General features: G+C 44.3%; 1 protein-coding gene across 1 annotated transcript; it reads right to left on the bottom strand.

The window, feature by feature from the left end:
* Nucleotides 1–1,513: 1,513 nt before the first annotated feature.
* LOC123398582 (probable glucan 1,3-beta-glucosidase A) lies at nucleotides 1,514–4,695 on the bottom strand. Its single transcript, XM_045093034.1, has 6 exons — nucleotides 4,428–4,695; nucleotides 3,989–4,294; nucleotides 3,258–3,416; nucleotides 2,543–2,712; nucleotides 1,926–2,434; nucleotides 1,514–1,807 (listed from the first exon to the last, which is right to left on the bottom strand). Exons 1-6 carry the CDS (start codon nucleotides 4,605–4,607, stop codon nucleotides 1,629–1,631), a joined length of 1,503 nt encoding a protein of 500 aa, XP_044948969.1. The 5' UTR covers nucleotides 4,608–4,695; the 3' UTR covers nucleotides 1,514–1,628.
* Nucleotides 4,696–24,642: the final 19,947 nt, after the last annotated feature.

Raw genomic sequence — 24,642 nt, 5'->3', positions numbered from 1 at the left:
GATTTTATTGGCTATTATAGCAAAGATGTCGTCCTACAGAGAAATCTTGAAAGAACACACATATATGAGCTCTGGTGGTGAAACGTCGCAATCTAGGAGATTTGGGTAACCTCTAGTAAGCTCACGAAGAGAGCAGGGAGTACGATGCATATGCTCCAAACCGCGGGGTAGACTACTGGCAGCGAGGTACTGGTTAAGACTTTGAGTGAAGCGTGATCACACAAAACTAGCAATTCAAGGCATAGTCCATTGTCAAGTTGTGGATTGATGTAGCTTAAAGTTCTAGGCAGAAGTTCAACTTAACAGTCTCCGCTCAAACACTGGTATATTAAACAAGAGAAAAGGCAAATTCTAAACAAGTATTTGAGATCTGGTGGGGATTCTCCATTTACAAAATTCTGAAATCTCAAATGAGCCCATGAATAAAATGGCAAGTGGTGGTGTGGTGGTGCTAAAGTTTATTCCCATACCGCTAGTTGAGGAAGAGTTGGACCTCTTTATATAGTGAGTAATCCCCACCATTCTAAGTGTGTGTTGAGAAGACAAAGGAAAAGACCACACAGGCGCGCTCACTCGCCTGGTCGGGCCTGGTCGGGGCGGCGCGTATGTGTGACATGCGGGTGAATGGTCTGCCGAATTCCGGTCCGTTGCCTTGCGGCGGCACGGCTTCCTTTTGCCGTTTTATTTTTTATGTCTTGGCAGACAAGTTGTAATTATACGAGGGTTTAGGGTTTTTAGGGTTTAGGGTTTAGGGTTTAGGTTGGAAACCAAGTCGGTTTGAGACGTGATCGCGACACGGAACCGACCTTTGTCCTCCTATATATACTGCTTACCGTGATCGGCGAAATACACATCAAAAAACATTTAGGGATTTGCCTTGTCTCACCACTTTCGTCGTCGTCGTAGCCTACCTCATCTCGAACGCTGACGTGCATCGGTGTGCGAGAGAGCAGGTCTCTGAAACCGTTCGTCTTTGTCATCCTGCACCGGGAGAGGACAAATTAGGTTTTTGGGAAGCACTTTGCGCGACTGCTCAAATTCTTCACCACGTACGGGTCATCTACCGTCCAAGTCCGGCGGTGCTACTCATCATCGTCTTCATCGCCATCAACAGAAGATCATCACCAACATCATCGTCAACACAGTCGTTCCTGCTGCAACTAACGAACAATATGTTACTCATAATCTGTTAATGTCTTTGTTATAGCTTCTACTTCGTGCGCAGTGATGATCTGCATGTTCGGTTGCTCTTGAAGATTGATAGAGTATTGCATGCTATCTTCTATTCTAGTCATGAATTATTTATTAGAATTAATCATGAACTTGCCTAATCTTCCAACGGGATGGGGGTGTTAAAACCGTCCCGATGATTTAAAAAAATGCTACAATCATCATGACTGCCATGATGTCGGGATGTCGGGTGTTAAAAAAATGGACCAACAGTTCACCCAAAAGCCTAGATGTCGGGAAAAAGTTAGCCATACATTTCAAGGAATGAGACATGTATAGAAAATGGCCAAATAATAGAAATACATTTATTCACCTTCAATCATTTTTTACTAGAGATGCATCAGTCGTTCTACAAAGTTATTTCGTGTGGCGCACGTAGGAAACATATCCTAGATTTTCTAGGAGATGTACCCATTCTTGATCATCCACTCCATACTCCAGTGGTTGTTTACATTCTTGAGAGTCCAATAAGCCCATCCAAACGTTGCCTTTCCATACACATCCATCTGTGTATTTGCAAACATTTTGAGCTCTTCCTTCGTTGCATTGGGCACCTGCCACTCAGCCACCCATTCGCCTGTGGAAAACAATATCATCCATGACACATCACACATTTTTGCCGAAGTCTTGCAGGAATGGGAGCAAAAAAACCATGCCCCAAAACCAAAAGGGGCCAAAATATTAGTTACACTTACCTACAAAGGTGAGAGGACCGTTCTGCTTTGTGACAGTGCTGAGAGCGCTTGAATAGTTGGTCTTGATGAAATCAATGTTTTGCTGCACGGTAAAAGTATCAAACATGCTGTTGAACAACACGTAGTAGTGCACGTCAACGACGGCCTTGGGTAACCCACCGGCGAACTCAAGGAGCTCCGTCGGGTCTGGGGACGATAACCGGTTGGACATGATCACGTAGGCCTCTGACGAGTGCTTCCTGACGGCGTTGTACCCATCGCGGTAGTATGTTTTCAGGCTCTCCAGGGATGCTCTGGGAGCTAGTGGCTCGTTCAACAGCTCCACTGCGAGGAGGCTCGGGCTCGCGGCGTACCTAGATGCGAGGAAATCTATCACTTGCACAGTTTGCGCGATGTTAGCGGCGCTAGTGCCCCAGTCCTGCGAGCCGTCCTTGGAGGCACTGTGCTCGAAGGGGTTTTGTGACCCAGGAGCTGCGTGTAGGTCTATGATGACGCCCAGATTGTACTCCCTATCCATGCAAAAAGATAGAGCATTTATTCCACAAATAATTAGATAATGTAGGCTTTATTGATGTTCCTCAAGATTATGCCAATATAAGAAAATGAAGCATGCTTACTCTGCCCATTTGAATGCCTTATCCAATGTCTGAAGTGAACCTCCGACGTAAGGTGCTGGAGGACTGGGGTCGCTCGCAATCCACCATCCCACTGGTATCCTCACTGCTGTCAACCCGTTTTCGGAGATGAACCTAAAGTCATCTTCCACTATATATGTGCTCCAGTGATTCTGCCAAACATGTAAAGTTTCACAAAATGATGATACTTACTCATGACTTAGAGAGAGAGTGAGAGAGAGAAATGGTACTCCTTCCAATTCATGTTACTTGTTGCTCAAACGGATGTAGCTAGACGTATTTCATTGTTAGATACACCTGTTTGAGTAGTATTGATGGAAGGGAGTACTTATTTCCAGTTATAACCACAGCAGTTTATAATGTTAAACTATACTGCAAACTCCAAACACTTTGTATCTCTTTTCTCATATGAAAATTTTCCTTTCCAATTTTTTATGCAATTATTTGAAACTAGTATATCTGGTGAAGTCATTCGCTGTACTATCGTGGCCACTACTCTTTCTTGTATCCTTGTGCAAGTGGGCATGCATAGACATGAGTCACATGGTACACAAAAAACAAATAATGTGGAGGGGAACCACCGAGGGCAGTGATATCCACATCATGATAAGCATAATCTGCAAGTGCTATGCACCATGTTGTTTTGATTTAAAACAGTAGCAATCAGCAAGTGGGCATGCATGTTCAATGTCTTTACCTTGAGAATTGGCGTGGCCTTTGCCGTCCCGTATCCGTTGCAGATTTGGTACTCCCCTTGTAGCCCCGTCACTCTGGTCACCGCAAACACCGACGGGTCATCGTCGCCCCAGCTTGTGCTCTTGCCGTAGTCTCCTGTCACCGAGCTGTCTTTGTTCGCCTGCCATCAATGGAATTTGACTTGAAGTTTGTATGGAAGAGAATGAGCTTTCTAACTTATTGTTGTACTAGTCAAATACCCTAGACGCCTAGACAAGTCAACATTGGAGGCGCATGTTGAGTCCACTACCGGTTTTGAAAAGTACGTACATGCTGACTAAATGTTTAAGCAATTGTACGTAAATCATACTAGAATAATTTCTTTCTTATGCTGGCGTTCGATCATTCTTTCTAGGGTGGATTAGTAACGATGCATTCATGTATGTTGTTGCAATTTTGTTGAGATATGCTGGGAGATTAGCACTTAATTTCAACTTTACATGTTTGTAGAACGTTAGCTCTCTGTCATGCTGTATTTTTTTCAGCATTTTTAAAACATTTAAAATATAGTTTTCACTTGGTTTCACTGATTTCCAAATTAAATATGAGTTGTGCCTTGTGGGTAGCAAATTTAAACGTCTACAAACATGTAAATTTATATTTGAACGTCTCTCACTAAACTTGAACGTCTCTACTTGTTACCAGTTTGGCAAATATAAATAGTGAGAGCCCGTATATTTCATTTAACCTTACCTGCAAGAAGAGCCCGTTTGCCGCCATAATCCGCATCCTGTTCTGGCCGGCGTTGCGCACTAACCGGAACGTCTCCGACTTTCCCGGCGACATCGCCGTGGCCACCACCGAGCCGTCGCTCTGGACGCCGACGAACTGGTTGCCGAACACCTTCAAATTGAAGGTCGTCTCGTTGATCCGCCATAGCTTGAAGGTCTCCCAGCCAGACGCCTGAGACCGGTTCGCCACCAGCCCCGCGCCGCCGCCCTTCTCCGCGGCCACAAAGCCGTCCTGCGTCACCGACTTGAACTGCAGCTGCGTGCCGTCCTGTACGTACGTACGCCGCGCGCTAACGGGTCAAGAAACTGAAAACAGCTGATAGACATGGCGGCGCCGGCGACCTCCCACATGTGCTGGCGTGTATGCGCGCGTACGTATGCAAAGCTACGACGTTGATTACCAAGAGGTCTTTGTTGGGGATGCCGTCGAAGAGGGACGGCAGGATCCAGCCCTCCGTCACCAGCCAGCCGCCGAGGTTCACCGCTCGGACGGGGAGGCGAGGAGCCGCCGCCGCGCGCCGGGAGAGGAAGCAGTAGCACAGCAGGAGGAGCCAGAAGCAGCGGGAGAGGCGGCTCCTCATTTGGCTGCTGCGTACGTACTGCTGCTTTCGATCGACCGGCCTCGATCGGTTACTCGATCGGTGCTGTGCCCTGCCCTGCTGGGCTCTGCAAAGCTTGTATAGGCGATGATGACGTACTGGTGATTAATAATTGGGATGTTCGAATTCTTATTTCTTCGGTGACAATCTCGTGGGTCAAAGTTAGCGACTATCATGAATTAAGTTTGACAAATTTTGCCGGGTTCAAACCGAACCCATATCAACGCTGGCTGCGCCGTTGCTTATATTGATACTATATATATACTCCCTCCGTTCCTAAATATAAGTCTTTCTAATAATTTCATTAATGGACTATATACGGATGTATATATATATACATATTTTAGGGTATAGATTCACTCATTTTGTTCCGTATGTAGACATCTAGTGAAATATCTTAAAAGACTTATATTTAGGTACGGAGGGAGTATACATCAAGCAATCCATGGATATTCGATCGATTCAAGCCTATATGCAAATGCGTGGCAACCTCTCTAATGTTCAAAATACCTTTATAAATAAACGCACAAGAAGTCTCTCACAAGACAGGCACTTTGATCAGTCTTCTCCTAAAATGTGAATCCATTGTACGAGTAAACATGTGACATACTGGTTTAATGGGAAAAGTACTTCTTTTATACAAGTTATCTACAGTACCAGGACGCTTCGTTTATAGTTATCTCTATAACGTGCGGAGAATCGGAACACGTTTACGGAGGCGTGTACACGATTGGAAGCTAGGATGTGGGATACTTTTCCAACATGGGTGGGAGCATGATCTTAGCATTGGCCCCCTTAGGACTTAGGCATTCTAGAGACTATAGATTTTTCTGTGTATTGCGCCTCTCATTGTTATTTTCGTTTTTTTTATGAATGAACTGTTTATTGGCTGTGTGCATTTTAGTTATGCAGAGGTAGGGTGTACTACTTAAATCTTTTAAGTAATAAAGCGCCCCTTATCAAAAAAGTGACATACTGGTTAAAGGAGGCGAGCTGTCCTACCGACTCGGCATTTTTGTTTGCAAAAAGCACCCTGGTTAATTTTTTCAAGGTGTCTTTTGCTAAATGTTAGGTCAACAGGGATTATCTTAATGTGGCATTTCCTTGAACACCTTATACTCAGGGACAACCCGCGATATGTAGCACTGCTCGCACGCTGTGTCGTTGTTGAAGAATACCGAGCTAAAAGCATCTTCAACAGACGCGTGCTAGCGCCAATAATATACAACATTGAAATAGTTTTTTAACGAGCGGAAGGGCATTTGGTTCAACGGACTCTATAAAATATGGCGCGCCGCTATAGCTCCTGTAGGCGCTGCAAAATGCAGCACGCGCGAACAGCGGGCGCTTGACAAATATAAACAACACATAACCATTTGACAATATGATGATCTTTCAAACATAAAAAATTATGCATTGAAGCAACATAACATAGTTTAAAATCATCCAACCAAATTCATGATAAATAAAAGTTCAAATACCAAATGGCACATCAATAATCGTACCTCCTCTTTTTCCTCCTATTCTTCACCCTGTTCTAGAGATGATTCTTCCTCCTCATGAGAAGGTATGTGAGGCCGCTGCTTGGAAAAGGGGCGCCGGCGGCGATGCCGAAGCTCAACATCGTGCTAGGGTTTTGCGGTGGCGGCGACGACAGCGACAGAGGGGTCACGGGTGTAGGGAGGGGTGAAGGGACGCCGCCTTCCATCGAACGAATTTCTTTGGCAACGACATGGAGCAAGGCGAAGGCTGGAGAAGTTGGGCTGTAGTTGGTTGCTCGCGCGTGAATCGTTACTGTTGAGCGTGCGGAACCGGACGCACGAAATAGTCAGCCCATGATGCCGTTTTCCTCCACACGTTAAACCAACTATACCGCTCACGTGATTCTTGTGTGTCCGTTGGAACGCCCATTATAGCCCCTGACGCAATAATCTGATTTTTTTCCAGCGCGCGGCTAAGTTAGCGGCTCTTTAGAGCATTTCCAAAAACCGTCGAACGCGCGACGCGTTAAAAATGAGTTTGTGGCACGTCGTTCGTCTGTTTTGGCGTGGCGGCCAGCGCTGGCTCTAGCGGCCGCTGTAAAATGCAGCACGCGCGTCTAGCTTCAGCAGGCACGCTAAAATACAGCGTGTGCGTTCTCGCACAATACATAGATATACATAGATATTTCATACATAGATAGATAGATAAAACGATACATATATATTTCACAAAACATAGATAAAACGATACATCGTGTAGAAAGATAAAAAGTACGGTGCAACTAGATAAAAAGTACTGTGCAACTACGAGAACCTACTTCATGTCATCCTCCTCCTCATCATCATCATCCTCGGTGTCTGAGGTATCGAGCCAAATATCATCTCAACGTCCATCGTCACTCCCGAAGAACGACGTCCCACCATTGTTGACGACCTCGCATTGCGATATGGCCAGTGCTTTACGCCGACGCCTGTCATCCCGCTCCTCGCGGCGTCTTGCCGTCCTCTCCGCCCAAAAGGTGTTCTCGGCGGCGACGTCCTCCGGGTGGTGCCGGCGCCACTCCGCCATGGTTCGCACGTCCTCCTCGGTGATGAGGAGGCGGCACTGCCGCCGACGGTGGTCCTCACAGTCCTGGTTTGTTATCAGACGAGGCGGAGGGCGCGAGGTCCTGCGCCTGCTTGCGCGTGTAGACGTCCTGGAAATTCATCTGCGCGCGAGGCCTATCTAGGCACCACGCCGCCGCGTCGTACGCGCAGGCGGCCTCGTGCGAGGTCTCGAACGTGCCGAAGCCGAGGCGGATGTCGCCGGACCGGATCTCGGCGTAGTAGGCGCCAGAGGGGCGCTCGCGGATGTCGTGGTAGCCCGAAGATCCACGGCGGCATGGTGGCTCGGTGGGGGCGCGTCGGTGGCGGGGCGACAGAGGCAGCGGCGAGGAAGCAGCAGAGCGCGCGTGGCAGTGTTCAGGGCGATGGACAGCCGCGTGACGAGCATCACATTTTATAGGCGCGCCGGAAGCGGTGCGCCAAATCTGACACGCGGCCGTCCGCTTTCTCCCACGCGCGTCTAATTGTATGCAGCGCGCTAATTTTTCATGTTCACAACACACGTTTTCGTCCCGCACGAGCTAAAAACGCAGTTTACCACGCGCACGTTTGTTTATGCCGCTGTTGAAGATGCTCTTAGATATGCTATTAGTAAGCACTGTCGTTTGGTTTGACGTCACTCCTCGCCGACCAGGGCCTCATGGTTTGACGTCATAATGATTGGGGCAGTCGGCCTGGAGATGCCCAAGGACTTAGCGCGACGTACCGTTTGTCGGCAATGGGCAAGCATTTCCTAGTTATCGACTTCCACGCACCCCCACCTACACCCGCTCGTGCCTGATGGTGGTGGGATGTGAGGGAATCTACAACCAGGGTCGTTTCCAGAAATTTGGGGGTCTGGGACAATAATTAAAATAAGGTCCTAATTTTTTTTAAACGTTAAACTGAAGAACTAATGTAAGCAGAACATACTCCCATTTAATTATTTAACTTCAAATATGTCTTATTTGGTAGAATATTTAAAAGTCTATCAAATACAGTAAAGTAATAAATATGGTACTAATGCAATAAACTTATAAACTGACCTCATTTTCTACTAAAAAGTAGCATCTTTCGAGTATTTCTTGAAATGAAATCTTCGATCATATCTTCATATTTAATCTTCTCCAAGGCATCATTTTCAAGTGCTATTGTTGCCAATCCATTGAGTCTTTCTTGTGTCATAGTAGAACGCAAGTAGGATTTTAACAACTTGAGTTTAGAAAAGCTTCTTTCTGTAGATGCAACTGTCACTGGAATGGTTAACAAAATTCCGTATGCAATAGCATCATTTGGATAGATTAAGGAGTGCTTCTTCAAAAAGTTCAAAATATCAAGTGGGCCCGTAGATTTCTGAAGTGAGTCCTGGAGAAAAATTAATCCGCAACTCAATTCAAGCCCATCAATGTCTTTATGTTCTCCACTCTTAAGTGCATCTTCAAGATTAACACAAGCAGCCAACAAACTCTTGTCATCCAAGGATTGCAGCCTATCTGAAATAAACAAGAAACCAAATATTTTGTTCATACCTCTCATATTGTTCAAATATCGTGTTAAGTGAAACTATAGCTTGATCAACAATATGCAGAAAATAATTAACCCTGAATGACTCCTGTGCTGATTGTGAAACAATAGATTGATCATCTATGCCCTCATCACATTGCCTATTTATCTTTATTTTACGCTTGGTGCGGAACTCTGGATTAATATCCATATTCATTGCAAAAAAAATTGCACCTTCCAATGCTTTTGAAAAGCCAGTTTCTCTATACTTAGTGAAGAAAGAAATCAAGCCATTTACAGATTCAATTGCAATATCAATGAGCATATCCTTTGACTGCAACTCTTTGCTGGTCAAATTAATAGCTGATAATATTTCATACCATAAGATTATTGACACTAATATTCAAAGTCACAAAGATCATTTTCCGCCAATGGCCGAGCCTCACTACTTGTCGATGGATCTTTATCATTTTCAACCACTTGTAGTGAAGCCTCCCTTATTTTTGGTAATTGAATCCTTATAGCCTTAACACGATCAACATGACTCTCCCAACGAGTAGATGACAATGACTTGAGAGTCACTCCTGTTATGTTATCTTTGACAATTTGCCATCTTTTAGTAGAATTATCAAATGTTGTGTACATGCATTGGATAACTCCTAAAAAATCGGATGCTTTATGACAAGACTTTCCCATATCACATAGTGTCAAATTCAAACTATGTCAACCACAAGCTGAATAAAAAGTTCTCCGATTTAATTTCAAAACTTTAGTTTGTACCCCTTTATGGCATCCTTTCATATTTGACCCATTATCATATCCATGCCCTCTCGGATTGTCAATATCAAGGTCAAGACTTTCGAATTCATTTTTTATAACATCAAATAGTCCTTGCCCAGTGGTGTCATTCACATCCCAAAAACCAAAGAAGGATTCTTTAATGCAAAAAGAACCCGAAGATGCATCAACGTACCAAATTATCAAAGACATCTGCTCTTGGTGGCTTGCATCGGGAGTACAACCAAGTAAAATGGAGAAGTACTTTGCTTCTTTTACCTTTCTAATGATTTTAGACCTGATTGCAGTAGCGTGGAAATTTATTAGTTCATTTTGGATGAAATTTATTACCTTTCTAATAATTGGGCTGAGGTTCTTTCACAACAAATTTATCAAGAGAACCCTTTTGTACTCGAGCATCTTCTTCTACTTTTTGTTTCTTCCTTCGCTTTGAAGCATTGGAATCATACTTCCTTCCTGGATGCATGATTCTTTCTGTTTAATAAGATAAAATATAATTTGGATCAATTCAAACCAGAATTATAAACCTTTGAGCTAAAAATAGAAAAGACTAGACCTAGATGTAAGATTTAGACCATACCATGTTCCTGAATCTTGATAGGCCAAACATTAGGATTCAGACATATGCACGACCCATCGTTTACAGCAAACTGTGAGCTATATACCTAGTACAAAGACTTACACTTGCAAGGGGTAGATGATGCGCTGCAGCGCTGGTCGCCGGCCGCGTAGGTGCGTACGTGTGGCCTAGCATCTTCCCTTTGCCGCCATCGACTCGACCCGTCGCCGTCGTTGGCTGTCGCCTTGCTCGATACCTGCCGGCTGCCGCCGTCACCACTAGCCAAGCCCGCAGCCGCCGTCTAGATTGCTAATCGTGATTATTGATTAGGACCTCAAAGGCAGGGATGTACGAGGGCTACGTACATAGGTGCGTACGCGGGCTACTTGGCATTGCTTTTTTACTCGACCTTTTTTCATACATATGTAGACTTGTTTTTTGCTGAACTTGGGCCCTTAAAATTTCGGTGCCCTATGTTGTCGGCCAATTTGGCCATCCTCATCGACGGGGCTGTCTACAACTGCAACCTTGAAGTTCAGTCCCTTGAAGGTTCATAGATATGCCCAGATGCATCTTTGGGTACAGACCGATTACGTCTTAAATCTATTCGTCCACATTCAGCTTTTTATATTGTGTTCCTTAAATCCATTCAAAAGCAAACAAAATGAATAGACTATGTACTACATATTATGCTACTCTTCATCATCATCGGAGATGGCCTAAGCCGCTTGTGGAGCCTGAGCCGCATGCACCGCCTCCATCTGCTATCGATAGAGACGCTTGGCCTCCGCAACACCTGCACGTAACACGGTGTAACATGATCCTATCCTTATTTTGGCGCCAGGGCCTCGACAGGGATAGAAGCGCATCTCGTCGTTTCGCAAGAATGGATATCATTACAAGTACATATACTGAAAAGATGAGATATATGGAATTGGCTTACTCTCGCCACAAGCTACATCAGAGTCACATCAGTACAATACATAAACATCACGAAGAAGAGTAGGTTCCGACTACGGACGAAAACAAACGAGAAAAGAACGACGTCCATCCTTGCTATCCCAGGCTACCGCCCTGAAACCCATCCTAGATCGAAGAAGAAGAAGAAGAAACTCCAAATGAACAATCATCACGCTCACGTCTTAATCACCTTATATGTACCTCCAACTGGTGTTGTAGTAATCTGTGAGCCACAGGGGACTCAGCAATCTCATTTCCAAAGGTATCAAGACTAGCAAAGCTTAATAGGTGAGGTATGGTTAATTGGTGAGGCTGCAGCAAGCGACTAAGTATTATTTGAGGTGGCTAACTTACGAGTACAAGAATAAGAGGGGGGGGGGAGATCTACGCAAAGCGGACGTGAACTATTAATGATCAAATGAATGATCCTGAACACCTACTTACGTCAGACATAACCCCACCGTGTCCTCGATCGGAGAAGGAGCTCACGGAAGAGACAGTCACGGTTACGCACTCAGTTGGCAAGTTTTAATTTAAGCTTACTTCAAGTTATCTAGAACCAGTGTTAAACAAAGTTTTCATGTTGCCACATAACCACGGGCACGGCTTTCCGAAAGATTTAACCCTACAGGGGTGCTCCAACTAGTCCATCACAAATTACCACAAGCCGTATAGACATCCTCGATCACGATGCTCGCGATCTCATCGGACTCCTTAGTGGAAAACTTCAACTCTGAGAGTACCGAAAGTTTCACCGGAATCCCGATGCACAAGATCTTTCGTAAAAGGTAAAACTAATCCAGCAAGGCCACCCGGTGTGTCGACGAACCCGATATGAGCCGCGTATCTCGTTCTCAGGACACACCGTCTATGCATAGTGGACGGTAGCCAAACGCTCGAGTTGCCCTGAGGTGGCCCCGCCGAATGCTAGGTGGGTGGACCAACACTCATGAGGAGCACTGGCCCGGGGGTTGATTAATTACTCCGTGGGTGCCGGCGGGTCCCTATGCATTTTTATTAGTTATTAGGCAAATGTAAAACCAAAGTTGGGCCTTGCCACACCAGCTTTAATCTAAAACGAATTATCAATGGGGTCCCCATAACAACCCCGATCGTGTTAGGAGCGCTCAATTATGGAATATAACACCTGTAGCCGAAACTAAGGAGGCAAAGGTGGAACAAAACACCAGGCTAGAAAGGTTGAGGCTTCCACCTTTTACCAAGTATATATGTGCATTCAATTAAATTGCATTAATAGGGTGATAAAACAAAGAACCCATGTTATCACATGGACACAATTGCACCTGCAACGAGCAACGCTAACACATGGTTAAGCAAGCGGTAACATAACCAATCAGTGGTTTGCTAGGTTGTGAACAAGTTGAAGGTTTTCATGGCAAGGTTGAGATGTTGATATTTAATAGGTGGTAGGCAGCAAGACATAGCGATAGAAACGATAAAAATCTAGCATGGCAATGATAGTAATGGTATCTGGGGAAATGGTCATCTTGCCTGAGATCCCGCTTGGAAGAAGAAGGACTCTGTGAAGCAGGCGAACCGACGTAGTCGAATGGATCCTCACTTTCCGACACGCTTGCGGAAGTCTATCGAGACCAAGCGAACCGGAAACAAGCATAAACACAGATATTCACCACGGCACATGCACGACATAATGCAATCCACATATGATGCATGATCAGTTGAATACATGCAAGACATGGAATGTCAATTCACAACAATCAAACACTACACATTAAGTGAAGTTCAATATGCAATCAGTTGCATATTGATGAAACTCCACATTTAATTATGTAGTTCACTCTTGTTTAGGTACACGGCAATATTAAATGTTGTTAAACATGGCAAGAGGTGAAGCGTAATTAAACTACCTACCTAGGCATTTTAAATGAGGCCGGAAACGACATATAGCATCTCCGAACTGACCTCATATGTTAATTTATAATTCGGTCCAGATCCGAACTAACACATTTTAATATTTGTTAAACAGCAAAAGAAATAGGTTCACGTGATTGTACGCATCGTTCCAATCAATTTACACATAGAGAACATCTCCAACGGAGCTACGGTTCAAAAGATATGATCACCGCAAGATATGATGACATGAATGCAATATGTATGCAATGACAGTCACAAGCATTCCAAAACATACAAACAACAAGGTAATATGAAACTACACGAGATTCTAAGCAAGTTTCATATATGACACGATCAAAATGGAGCAACGGTTCGACAAATACAAGCTACATGGCATTTTCTACACCCCAAAACAACAGGCTACATAAATCCAAAATGCTCAAACAAGACATGAGACAATAGTGGTCAAGATGCACTACAACATACTACTAATAACATCTAGTATGGAAGCATGGAACACTAGGAAAATAACTCACAAAATGGCATCTCACACACAGTTTCAGACTTAGTGAAAATATCAGTTTTGACAGCGCCGTTTTCAATCTGAATGCATATTGACAACAAAAAAACTATATGCTACGGGGCATAGAATGACATGAAAATTCACAACATGCTAGAGAATCTGAAGGACTACAACAAACTCCATTGCACGAACCTCAAAGGAGCTGTAGATCACTAGCAAAACTCATGGCAAGACAGCAACAAAATATAACATATTTCAGACTTACAAATATTTCAGCATCTTCAAATCAACACTATTTTCTAGCATGTTGACAACAAGGAAACAACACCTAAACATGGATTTCTATTGCAACAAAAAATACCAGGGGCTAGCCTACACATCCAAGAGCATATCTCTAGTTGACAACTCATGCATATCATGCACGGAATAAATCACTCAAAATGAACAAGACATAGCAAAATAAAAATATCGTCACACGTATATGCGAGAATATGTCCTAAACATGACATAGCAAACTAGGGATGGAACCTACATGAAAAACATGCAAACAACTACTAAAAAATTCATGGAAAAGGGCCCCGAACAAAATGAACATTTTATCTATGGTATATGAACAATCCGGACACGCACAAAATATTATTCTACGCGAAAAACTACACGAGTTACATATACAATACATCGCGATCCGACACACGGTTAATTATCTACGGGCGATGGAATATCTAATAGCCCCTGAAATTAAATAAATCCGAATTCCTCAAGAAAACAACTATCGGGACGAAGTTGACATTGGGCCGAATCTGGCAACGAGCGGCACTAAGAGACGCTACGCCTAGGCGGGAAATAGGGCTTGCGGGGGAACTCACCAGAGGGCCTTTCGGCCTGCTCGGAGGGGACGGCCTAGCTTGGGTCGGTCGGGCCTGGGTGAGGAGGAGGTCAGGCAAAGGGCGATGGGGCGGCTTGGCGCTGACGGCCGCGGGGCGGAGCTGGTCGCTGGGCCGAGGGAGGCCTGGCCTTGCCTAACGCTGACGGCCCACGCGACACGCGACGGGTGCTGGGGGTTCGTGCTCCCGCACGCGCACAGGTGCAAGGCGGTGGCTCCCTGGTGCGGACGCGGCGGCTCGTCAGATCGGCGAAGGGGGCGCAAGCAACGGGGAACCGGCCAATCCCGCCGGATCTGGCCGTGGGAGCTCCGTTCCCGGTGGCGATGGCTCGACGCAGCACCGGGGCGAGGAGATCGGCGAGCTCGGGGATCACATCCATGGCGGAGATCGGGAGAAGAGCGGCTCGACTGTTTCTTGCGACGGCTCCGTCGGCGAGCAAGCTCCGGCGAAGGAGCTGTGACGCGGTGCGGGGCGGCGCGAGGCGGCGGGGAGTTGCGGAGGCGCGGGAGCGGAGCGAAGCTAGGGTTTCGCGGGTGCAGACCGGGGCGCGGTGCGATCCGGGCCTAGGCGGGCCCCAGATGGGCTTCGTCGGGCCTGGCGGCTGGCAGTTGGTGGGAGGAGTTGAGAGAGGCAGCTAGGGTTAGGTGGGTGGCACAGATTTCGAGGAAGAGAGAGAGAGGCAAAAATGGAAGGGGAGACCCTTCCTTTTATAGTCGGGGTAGCTAGGGTTTGCCAAATGGGGCATTTTTTGACCCTCCGATCTCGATCGGACGCTCCAGAAATGCCCTAGGGTTAGGTTAGGTCGTGTAGATGTAACACCCTGTATTTAGCTTTCCTGACTAATTAACTTATTTTAAAAATTAGGACCAATTAATGTTTTTTGTGAATGCTTGTGATGCTTGAAGTGACTATTGTTTGCTTGCTTGCTTGTATGCTTGTGATTGATTCTCAACAAATTTTGTTACTTTCTAGACTCACCTCCTTAGCCCAAAACTCCTGCCTAATGATCATGCCATGTGTTTAGGACGAGAAACTATCTTTACCAAATATTATTTTTACCAAAATGCATTTCTTTGAATTAAGCCTTCAAAACCCGTGAGATGAGGTTTGTACAACAAGTCCTCAAATTAGAGAATTTATTTTGCACCAATTATTTTAATGAAAACCTATTATCAAAATGTCTTCCAAAAATCACAATATTAATATTTTAAAAGTTATTTTATTATTTTATTTAAATGCCTTTCTGTGAGGCCAGAAATGGTCTCTTATGAAGGAAAGTTATTTTTATTGCTTTCAAAATATTTAGGAAAATTTAGGGAAACTCACTGGATATATTTATTCCATATATATGAGTTTCAACACATGGTTATGTTCAAATGATTGGGCAAACCGCTCCAAAACCCTTCCTGCCTATTTCAAGCTTTTGAAATATTTCTATAAGAAATATTCTGAATAAATTCCAGTAAAGTTCCAGCATATCACCTACGATATGTTTGATAATATTGCCAAGTTTCATCTCAATCCAAGTTGATTTGACTCCCGTAATGATTCTAAAACCCTATCTGTCCAGATACAAATTTGAGCAAGTCTACATTGTCAAATGTTTCCAATTATGCTCAGATTTGGTGGACGTGTTCTAATACTCCAATAATGCATTCACACCAAGTCGTGCATCGAGGGGAATAGAAGAACTTGTCCCAAGCCCCTCAAAACCCTCTCTGTTGATTTCTAACTTTGGGAAACTTTACATTATAAAGTCTATCCAATTGACCCAAACTTTTTGTGCATGCCTTAATACTCAAATAATGCCCCCACACCAGTTATTGGATTTGTGGGAATTGATTTGCATAGTTTTCTAAGCAGAAAGCCATTTCTGCCCATTTCATGGGTTTGCTCCGCCACTCATCAAACACCTTGTGTGCATTCACTTTATTGGCTACTTTGGCCCCTTCCACTTTAACCCTTGAGCTCAACTTTCTACCACAGCTTCATATAGTTACACTTTACCTCAAGTAACATTTCCATGGCCATTGGTCAATTATTGGAGAGAGGCTCCATGTAACTATTCCTCACTTTACTATTGGAATCCCCATTTTTACCCCTCTTGCCCCACTTCTTTTTAAGCCAGAGCCCCCACCTCTTGCCAGAGGGTTCCTAGCATCCCAAGGAATTGTTACAAGCCAAGAGATGGCATGCTCATGTGGAGAAAATGAGCAGCACGTCCTCAAGTTGATTTCTGGTTGAAAAGTAGCTTTGTACAGCAAGTGCTAGCTACACTTCCTTGCTTGAGCTAAAACTTGCAGAAATGTAGTCCTTCCATACCTAAGGCTGCTAGACATGTCTTTTCTCCATTAGCTCTCCTATTAGTGCCCTCATTAGTAGCCCTAAGTTTGCTGCTGCAAACTTAACACCAGTCAAAACCTATTCAAACCAGCTCCACTTGGGGCCAAACTTCACCAGTGCCTTGTCGCCTGCATGTGCCTTGCATGTTTAACACCTTGGCCTGGCCAAAAGTTGGCCCAGGACACCAAGTGGGGTGGTGACCACCACCCTGGAGTGCAGAAATGGTGCTATGCACATTGTCTCCTTCTTCTAGGCCGCTTCTAGCCGTTGCAACCTGTCTGAGCTTGTCATGGGTCCTCCCCTTGACTGGTCCAAGCCATTCCCATTGTCAGCTAGTTTCCAAGCCCTTCCAGGGGTGCGTGGCGTCTATGCACAGAGAGCTACAGAGAGCTCCTGAGCTCTCTCTCTCCCTCCCCCTCTATTATCTCCTATCCCCGGAGCATCAGCTGCTCTAGCATCTCTCCCCTCTTCCTTGGGTTCCAGCAGGGCCTCTCCTTGAGTCTCCTCTTTCCCAAGCTCTCCCATGGTCATGGGTAGATCTTCGGCCTTTGCCGAAACCGAGCACCCCGGGGCGCTCCCCCTCTCCCTTGAGCCTTCCTCGGCCACCCAGAAACCCCGGGCCTCCCCTGGACCCTTCCACCTCCTCTTCCTTCCCTTCGCAGGGGGCTGCCACCAGGGCCACCGTCGGCCGTCCGCTGTGGCCAGAGCCCGTGCTTGCCCTCGCCCCGCCTGCAGTAAAGGGTTCCTCAGGCCGACGCGACACTTCCCACCGAGTGACCTGGTGGCCGGAGCGGCGCCAGTAGCAGCCTGGGCCATCGGAATCGGCGTTGGCTCCCCTCTCTCCCGGCTTGAGCGGGAGGTTGGAGACGAAGCTGAGAGGCGGGGCCCTTCGACAACCACTCACCGCGGCACAACCACGTCGGTCTGTGTGCACCCCAAGTTCTTCAACACCAACCCGACCTTCTATAAGTGGGCGTTTGGAGGTTTGGTGCCCTTGCCTATCCATTCTCTGATTTGGTTTGGTGTGGTGGAGATGTAAGTGTCCGATAGTCTTCAGTTTGTCAGAACAAAGGGTACGAGGTAACTACAAGATGCATTGCTTGCTGGTTTGTTACGATATTTCACCTGATGGGAGATAACATGAATTACTTGCTGGTTTGGTATGATATTTGGCCTAAGTGGAGATAAGATGAATTACTTGCTGGTTTATCTGAGTAACTTGGTTGCACTAATACTAAAAACACATGTTATCTGTTTCTCCCTTGCTATTTCTATTTAGGGAAGATTATAGTTTGACCATGGAGTAGAAACCAAATGTTTCATATTGGAATGTTTGTTGGATAAGAAGGTACAAAAACTAAACGGTGTTCTCATGGCTTTTCTTCTTTATGTTTGGTGTTCAAGATACTTATGCCACCATGTAAAATATTTATCTAATAACTTCTCTCTTGGTGTGCAGCTATATCTGAACCTCTTGACAATGTAGTAGATGAGCTTTGTAATATGTTCTAACATCTTATATGAACTAGATACTCGCTAATTTAAATTGTGTGATCATACTCAAACGCCTGAAACACGAAGTATTCTATTGTAAGATGAAAATTTGTGATATCACGTTCCTATTTCTCGAAAAACACGCTATACTGCTCTAGGTTAGTTCCTACTTTTATAAAGGGTGCTGTTGCTGCCTCTAGGAATTTTTGCGGTGATGTCTCATTCATGCCAAGTGCGCCCATGGAAATAATGTTTCCTCAACTTGCTATCTTCTCTATTGTACTATATATTATAACTGGAAATGGTGCACAATTCTTTTGGCCAGTATTTACTCTAGTTCACTCATTTTCTAGTGTTCATCATGAGTTTGATTTTAGTTCAATGGTAATGCATTTAGTTGATGTCGATAGTTGTTGTCTAGATCAAGTTAGATGTTGCAATATCCGATTCCAAACCTTGATGAAACAGGTTTTTCTACAGCTTTGAGTTTTAACCCATTGTTCTTGTCAATGAGTATGTTGAGCTTGTTGTACTCTTGTGTACATCAATATTGTTTGTACTTATAGTTTTTTTGCTCCACAGATCATAGACAGAAATCTTTTGATATAACCAGATGCACAACATGTTGAAAACTACCGTAACATTTGAAATGCTATTTGTTTCTTTGATATAGGCAAGTAAGCCTCCAATCCTTCATGGCTGGATACTATGTCTCGACAGACTACCTCCTCCTCGGTCACCACCTCGTCTTCCCACGATAGCATGATGAGAGTGGTTCAGCAGTGGTGGCCGCCTCTGCCTTGGTTTTGGTGAGTCCCTGGTCTCCTCTTTCTTCCCATGCCTTGTAATGCATTTGCCAACGAGCCATGGCTGACTGTGATGCCGGCCATTGAGTTGATGATGCTGTTTTTAAATCTTGTTATTGTGGTCATATTTCTTTTCAATGAACTATGCCACAATATATGTGTTTTGCAAGGTTCTGTGGTTACTAAGTTATGTTATTTGCAGCTCATAGATCCTTGTTGGTCTATTATACAATCTAAAGAGCCATGCCCTTTTTCACTTGTATAGTCAGCTCCTTTGTTTGGTTTTGTGCTCATTAGAGAAATAGGGCTCATTAGAGAACATTGAGTTTATGATTGGTCTATTACACAATCTAAATACCGCTCGCCCCGCGCACTCCGCCCTACACCCCTGCCTCGCACGGCCGCTCTTTGCCACACCGGCTGCTGCCGCCGGTGCGACCGGCCACCACTGGTCGTGGCTGCGTAGCAAAGAAGCTAGGTTTTCCCGCCACGCTGCCGCAAAACATGTAAGTAGAGATCATTTGACCCATTTGAAGATCAAATTTATAATTAGAGACCATTCTTGAAGATCTTCATGATTTAGAGTGTTAAATTTGACATGTTGATGATTTCATCTTGTAGGTTGCCACGCGGATGCTCTTTGGACTACGATATGGACATGAAGGCATTTGTTTTAGTGCCAAATATTACTTACTAATGCCCGCAAAGTATCATTGTGTATTATATTTTTTATGGAGCTATGTATGTATGGATGCTATGGAACTATATGTATATATGGATGCTATGGAATTTTGGATGTATGGATGCTATGGAATTTTGATATATGGATCATGAAAATTGTTATGCAACTTTGCATATATGTTATGTGTTGTGGATCAATAAAACTATTGGGCACATATTATGTATTATATATTTGATATATATGTTATGTACTGCTGAATTTGTGGTTTTGAAACAAAACATATATATGCCAGAATCTTTTATGTCAAGGGGCTCTCACCAAAGATTTTATGCTCTCAGCAAAGATTTCATACTAGTGGCGCACCACTCAGCACTTTAGTGGCGCACTGCAAAAAGCACACTAGTGGCGCATCGTCAACTAGTGCGCCATTCGTAAGCCACAACACATGGGTAAATATGGCCCGTGGGAGGCATACTAATGGCGCACCATGGGCTATACTAAGGGAACACTGCCTGGTGCGCCATTAGTATACCAGATACTAATGGCGCACCTGTGGTGCGCCATTAGTAAAAAATTATAATGGCGTGATGCTAGTGGCGCACCTATAGTGCGCCATTAGTAGACAAAACATGTGCGCCACTAGCAGGCCTTTTCCTAGTAGTGCGTGAAACTCAGATCTAGACACCATAGTTTTACCTCTAGATCGTATTTCTGCGGAGCTCGGGCGGAGCCCTGCAGGAGTAGATCCTCACCACCACTGGAGCGCCGTCACACTGCCGGAGAACTCATCTACTTCTCCGTCTTCCTTGCTGGATCAAGAAGGCCGAGATCATCGTCGATTTGTACGTGTGCTGAACGTGGAAGTGCCGTCCGTTCGGTGCTAGATCGGAATGGATCGTGGGAAGGATCGCGGGACGGTTCGTGGGACGGTACGTGGGGCTGATCGAGGGACGTGAAGACGTTCCACTACATCAACCGTGTGTCTTAACGCTTCCTGCTGTGCGATCTACAAGGGTACGTAGATCCAAATCTCCTCTCACAGATGGACATCACCATGATAGGTCTTCGTGTGCGTAGGAATTTTTTTGTTTCCCATGCAACGTTTACCAACAGTGGCCTCATGAGCTAGGTTCATGCGTAGATGTTATCTCGAGTAGAACACAAAGGGTTTTGTGGACGGTGATGTTCGATTTTCTGCCCTCCTTAGTATTTTCTCGATTCGGTGGTATTGTTGGATTGAAGCGGCCTAGACCGACATTATTCGTACGCTTATGAAAGACTGGTTTCATCGATTGACATGCAACCTCGTTGCATAAAGATGACTGGCGGGTGTCGGTTTCTTAAACTTTAGTTGAATTGGTTTTGACCGAGGCGGCCCTTGGAGAGGTTAAATAGCAATTTGCGCATCACCGTTGTGGTTTTTGCATAAGTAAGATGCGATCTACTAGATACCCATAGCAGCCACGTAAAACATGCAACAACAAATTAGAGGACGTCTAACTTGTTTTTGCAGGGTATGCTTGTGATATGATATGGCCAGTGACGTGATGTGATGTATTGGATGTATAAGATGATCATGTTGTAATAGTTAATATCGACTTGCACGTCGATGGTACGGCAACCGGCAGGAGCCATAGGGTTGTATTTAAACTAACGTTTGTGTTTGCAGATGCGTTTACTATATTGCTAGGATGTAGCTTTAGTAGTAATAGCATAAGTAGCACGACAACCCCGATGGCGACACGTTGATGGAGATCATGGTGTGGCGCCGGTGACAAGAAGATCGTGTCGGTGCTTTGGTGACGAAGATCAAGAAGCACATGATGATGGCCATATCATGTCACTTATGAATTGCATGTGATGTTAATCCTTTTATGCACCTTATTTTGCTTAGAACGACGGTAGCATTATGAGGTGATCTCTCACTAAAATTTCAAGACGCAATTGTGTTCTCCCCGACCGTGCACCGTTGCGACAGTTTGTCGTTTCGAGACACCACGTGATGATCGGGTGTGATAGACTCAATGTTCACATACAACGGGTGCAAAACAGTTGCACACCCGGAACACTCGGGTTAAGCTTGACGAGCCTAGCATGTGCAGACATGGCCTCGGAACACATGAGACTGAAAGGTCTAGCATGAATCGTATAGTTGATATGATTAGCATAGAGATGCTTACCACTGAAACTATTCTCAACTCACGTGATGATCGGACTTGAATTAGTGGATTTGGATCATGTACCACTCAAATGACTGGAGAGATGTACTTTTTGAGTGGGAGTTCTTAAGTAATATGATTAATTGAACTAATTATCATGAACAATCTAATGGTCTTTGCGAATTATGATGTAGCTTCCGCTGTAGCTCTATTGTTTTTATATGTTCCTAGAGAAAATTTAGTTGAAAGTTGATAGTAGCAACTTTACGGACTAAGTCCATAAAACTGAGGATTGTCCTCATTGCTGCGCAGAAGTCTTATGTCCTTAATGCACCACTCGGTTTGCTGCACCTCGAGCGTCGTTTGTGGATGTTGCGAACATCTGACATACACTTTTTTGATGACTACGTGATAGTTCAGTACGTGATACTTAATTGCTTAGAAGCAAGGCGCCAAAGATGTTTTTGAAACATCGCGGAACATAAGAGATGTTCTAAGAGATGATATTGAGATTTCATGCTTGTGCCCTTGTTGAGAGGTAAGAGACCTCTGACAAGATTTTTTGTCTACAAAGTAAAAGAGAGAATCTCAATCGTTGAACGTGTGCTCAGATTGTCTGAGTGCAACAATCGCTTGAATCAAGTGGGAGTTAATCTTCCAGATGAGACAGTGATGGTTCTCCAAAGTCACTGCCACCAAGCTACTAGAGCTTCGTGATGAACTATAAACATATCAAGGATATGATGATCCTTAAGAGATTTGAAATGTTTGACACTGCGAAAGTAGAAATCAAGAAGGAGCATCAATTGTTGATGGTTATTAAAACCACTAGTTTCAAGAAGGGCAAGGGCTAGAGGGATACTTCATGAAACGGCAAAACAGTTGCTGCTCTAATGAAGAAACCCAAGATTGAACCCAAACCCGAGACTGAGTGCTTCTGTTATGAGGGGAACAGTCACTGAGGCCGAGCTACCCTAGATACTTGGTAGATAAGAAGACTGGCAAAGTCGACAGAAGTATATTTGGTATACATGATATTGATGTGTACTTTACTAGTACTCCTAGTAGCACGAGGGTATTGGATACCGGTTCGGTTCCTAAGTGATTAGTAACTCGAAATGAAAGCTATAGAATAAACGGAGACTAGCTAAAGGCGAGGTGACGATAAGTGTTGGAAGTGTCTCCAAAGTTGATATGATCAAACATCGCACGCTCCCTCTACCATCGGGATTGGTGTTAAACCTAAATAATTGTTATTTGGTGTTTGAGTTGAGCATGAACATGATTGGATAATGTTTATTGCAATATGGTTATTCATTTAAAGAGAATAATGGTTATTCTATTTGCCTGAATAATTACCTTCGATGGTTTATTGAATCTCAATTGTAGTGTTACATGTGTTCATAATATTGATGCCAAAAGATACAAAGTAGTAATGATAGTACGACTTACTTATGGCATTGCCGCTTGAGTCATGACGGTATAAAATGCATGAAGAAGCTCCATGCTAATGGATCTTTGTACTCACTCATTTTTGAAACGTTTGAGGCACGCAAACCATACTTATTGGTATTAACGCAAGAAGAAACTCCATGCAGATGGATCGTTTGGCTTCACTTGATTTTGAATCACTTGAGACATGCAAAATCATACCACATGGAACAAGAAAGTGACTTGTTGGAAGTAATGCATTTTGATGTGTGCAGTCCAATGAGTGCTGAGGCATGCAGTGGATATCGTTATGTTCTTACTTCACTGACGATTTGAGTAGATACAGGAGTATTTACTTGATGAATCACAAGTCTAAAATATTGAAAAGTTCAACGCTATTTCAGAGTGAAAATCGTCGTGACAAGAGGATAAACTGTCTACGATATGATCATAGAGATGAATATCTGAGTTACGAGTTTTTGGTACGCGGTTAAGACAATGTGGAAATTGTTTTGCAGTTCATGCCACCTGGAACACCATAGTGTAATGATGTGTCTAAATGTCATAGCCGCGCCCTATTGGATATAGCACATACTATGATGTCTCTTATCGAAATACCACTATCACTTATGGGTTATGCATTAGAGACAACCGCATTCACTTTAAATAGGGCACCGCATATTTCCGTTGAGATGACACATAATGAACTATGGTTTGGCGAAACCTGAGCTGTCGTTTCTTGAAAGTTTGGGGTTGCGACGCTTATATGAAAAAGTCTCAGTCTGATAAGCTAGAACCAAAGCGAATAAATGCATCTTCATAGGATATCCAAAACAGTTGGATACATCTCCTATCTCAGATCCGGAAGCAAAAGTTTCTCTCAAAAGAATTGAGTGGGAGGTTGGTGGAACTTGATGAGGTTAGTGAACCGTCACTTCAACTAGTGTGTAGCAGGGCGCAGGAAGATGTTCCTGTGGCGCCTACACCAATTGAAGTGGAAGCTGATGATGGTGATCATTAGAGCTTCAGATCAAGTTACTACAAACTCGTAGGTCAACAAGGTCGCGTGCTACTACAGAGTGGTACAGTAACCCTGTCTTGGAGGTCATATTGTTGAACAACAATGAACCTACGAGCTATGGAGAAGCGATGGTGGGTACGGATTCCGACAAATGGCTGGAGGCCATGAAATCCGAGAGAGGATGCATGTATGAAAACAAAGTGTATACTTTGGGAGAACTACTTGATGGTCGTAGGACTATTAAGTAAAGATGGATCTTTAAAAGGAATACAAACAATGATGGTGACTATTCACCATTAAGAAAAGCTCGACTTGTCGCAAAGATGTTTCTGACAAGATCAAAGAGTTGACTATGATGAGACTTTCTCACTCATAGCGATGCTAAAAGTCTGTTGGAATTATGTTAGTAGCTGTT

This window comes from Hordeum vulgare, chromosome 5H, assembly GCF_904849725.1.
Source record: "Hordeum vulgare subsp. vulgare chromosome 5H, MorexV3_pseudomolecules_assembly, whole genome shotgun sequence".
Lineage (NCBI taxonomy): Eukaryota > Viridiplantae > Streptophyta > Magnoliopsida > Poales > Poaceae > Hordeum > Hordeum vulgare.
The sequence above is the reverse complement of the archived record's forward strand: the minus strand, read 5'-3'. Positions and strand labels throughout refer to the sequence as shown.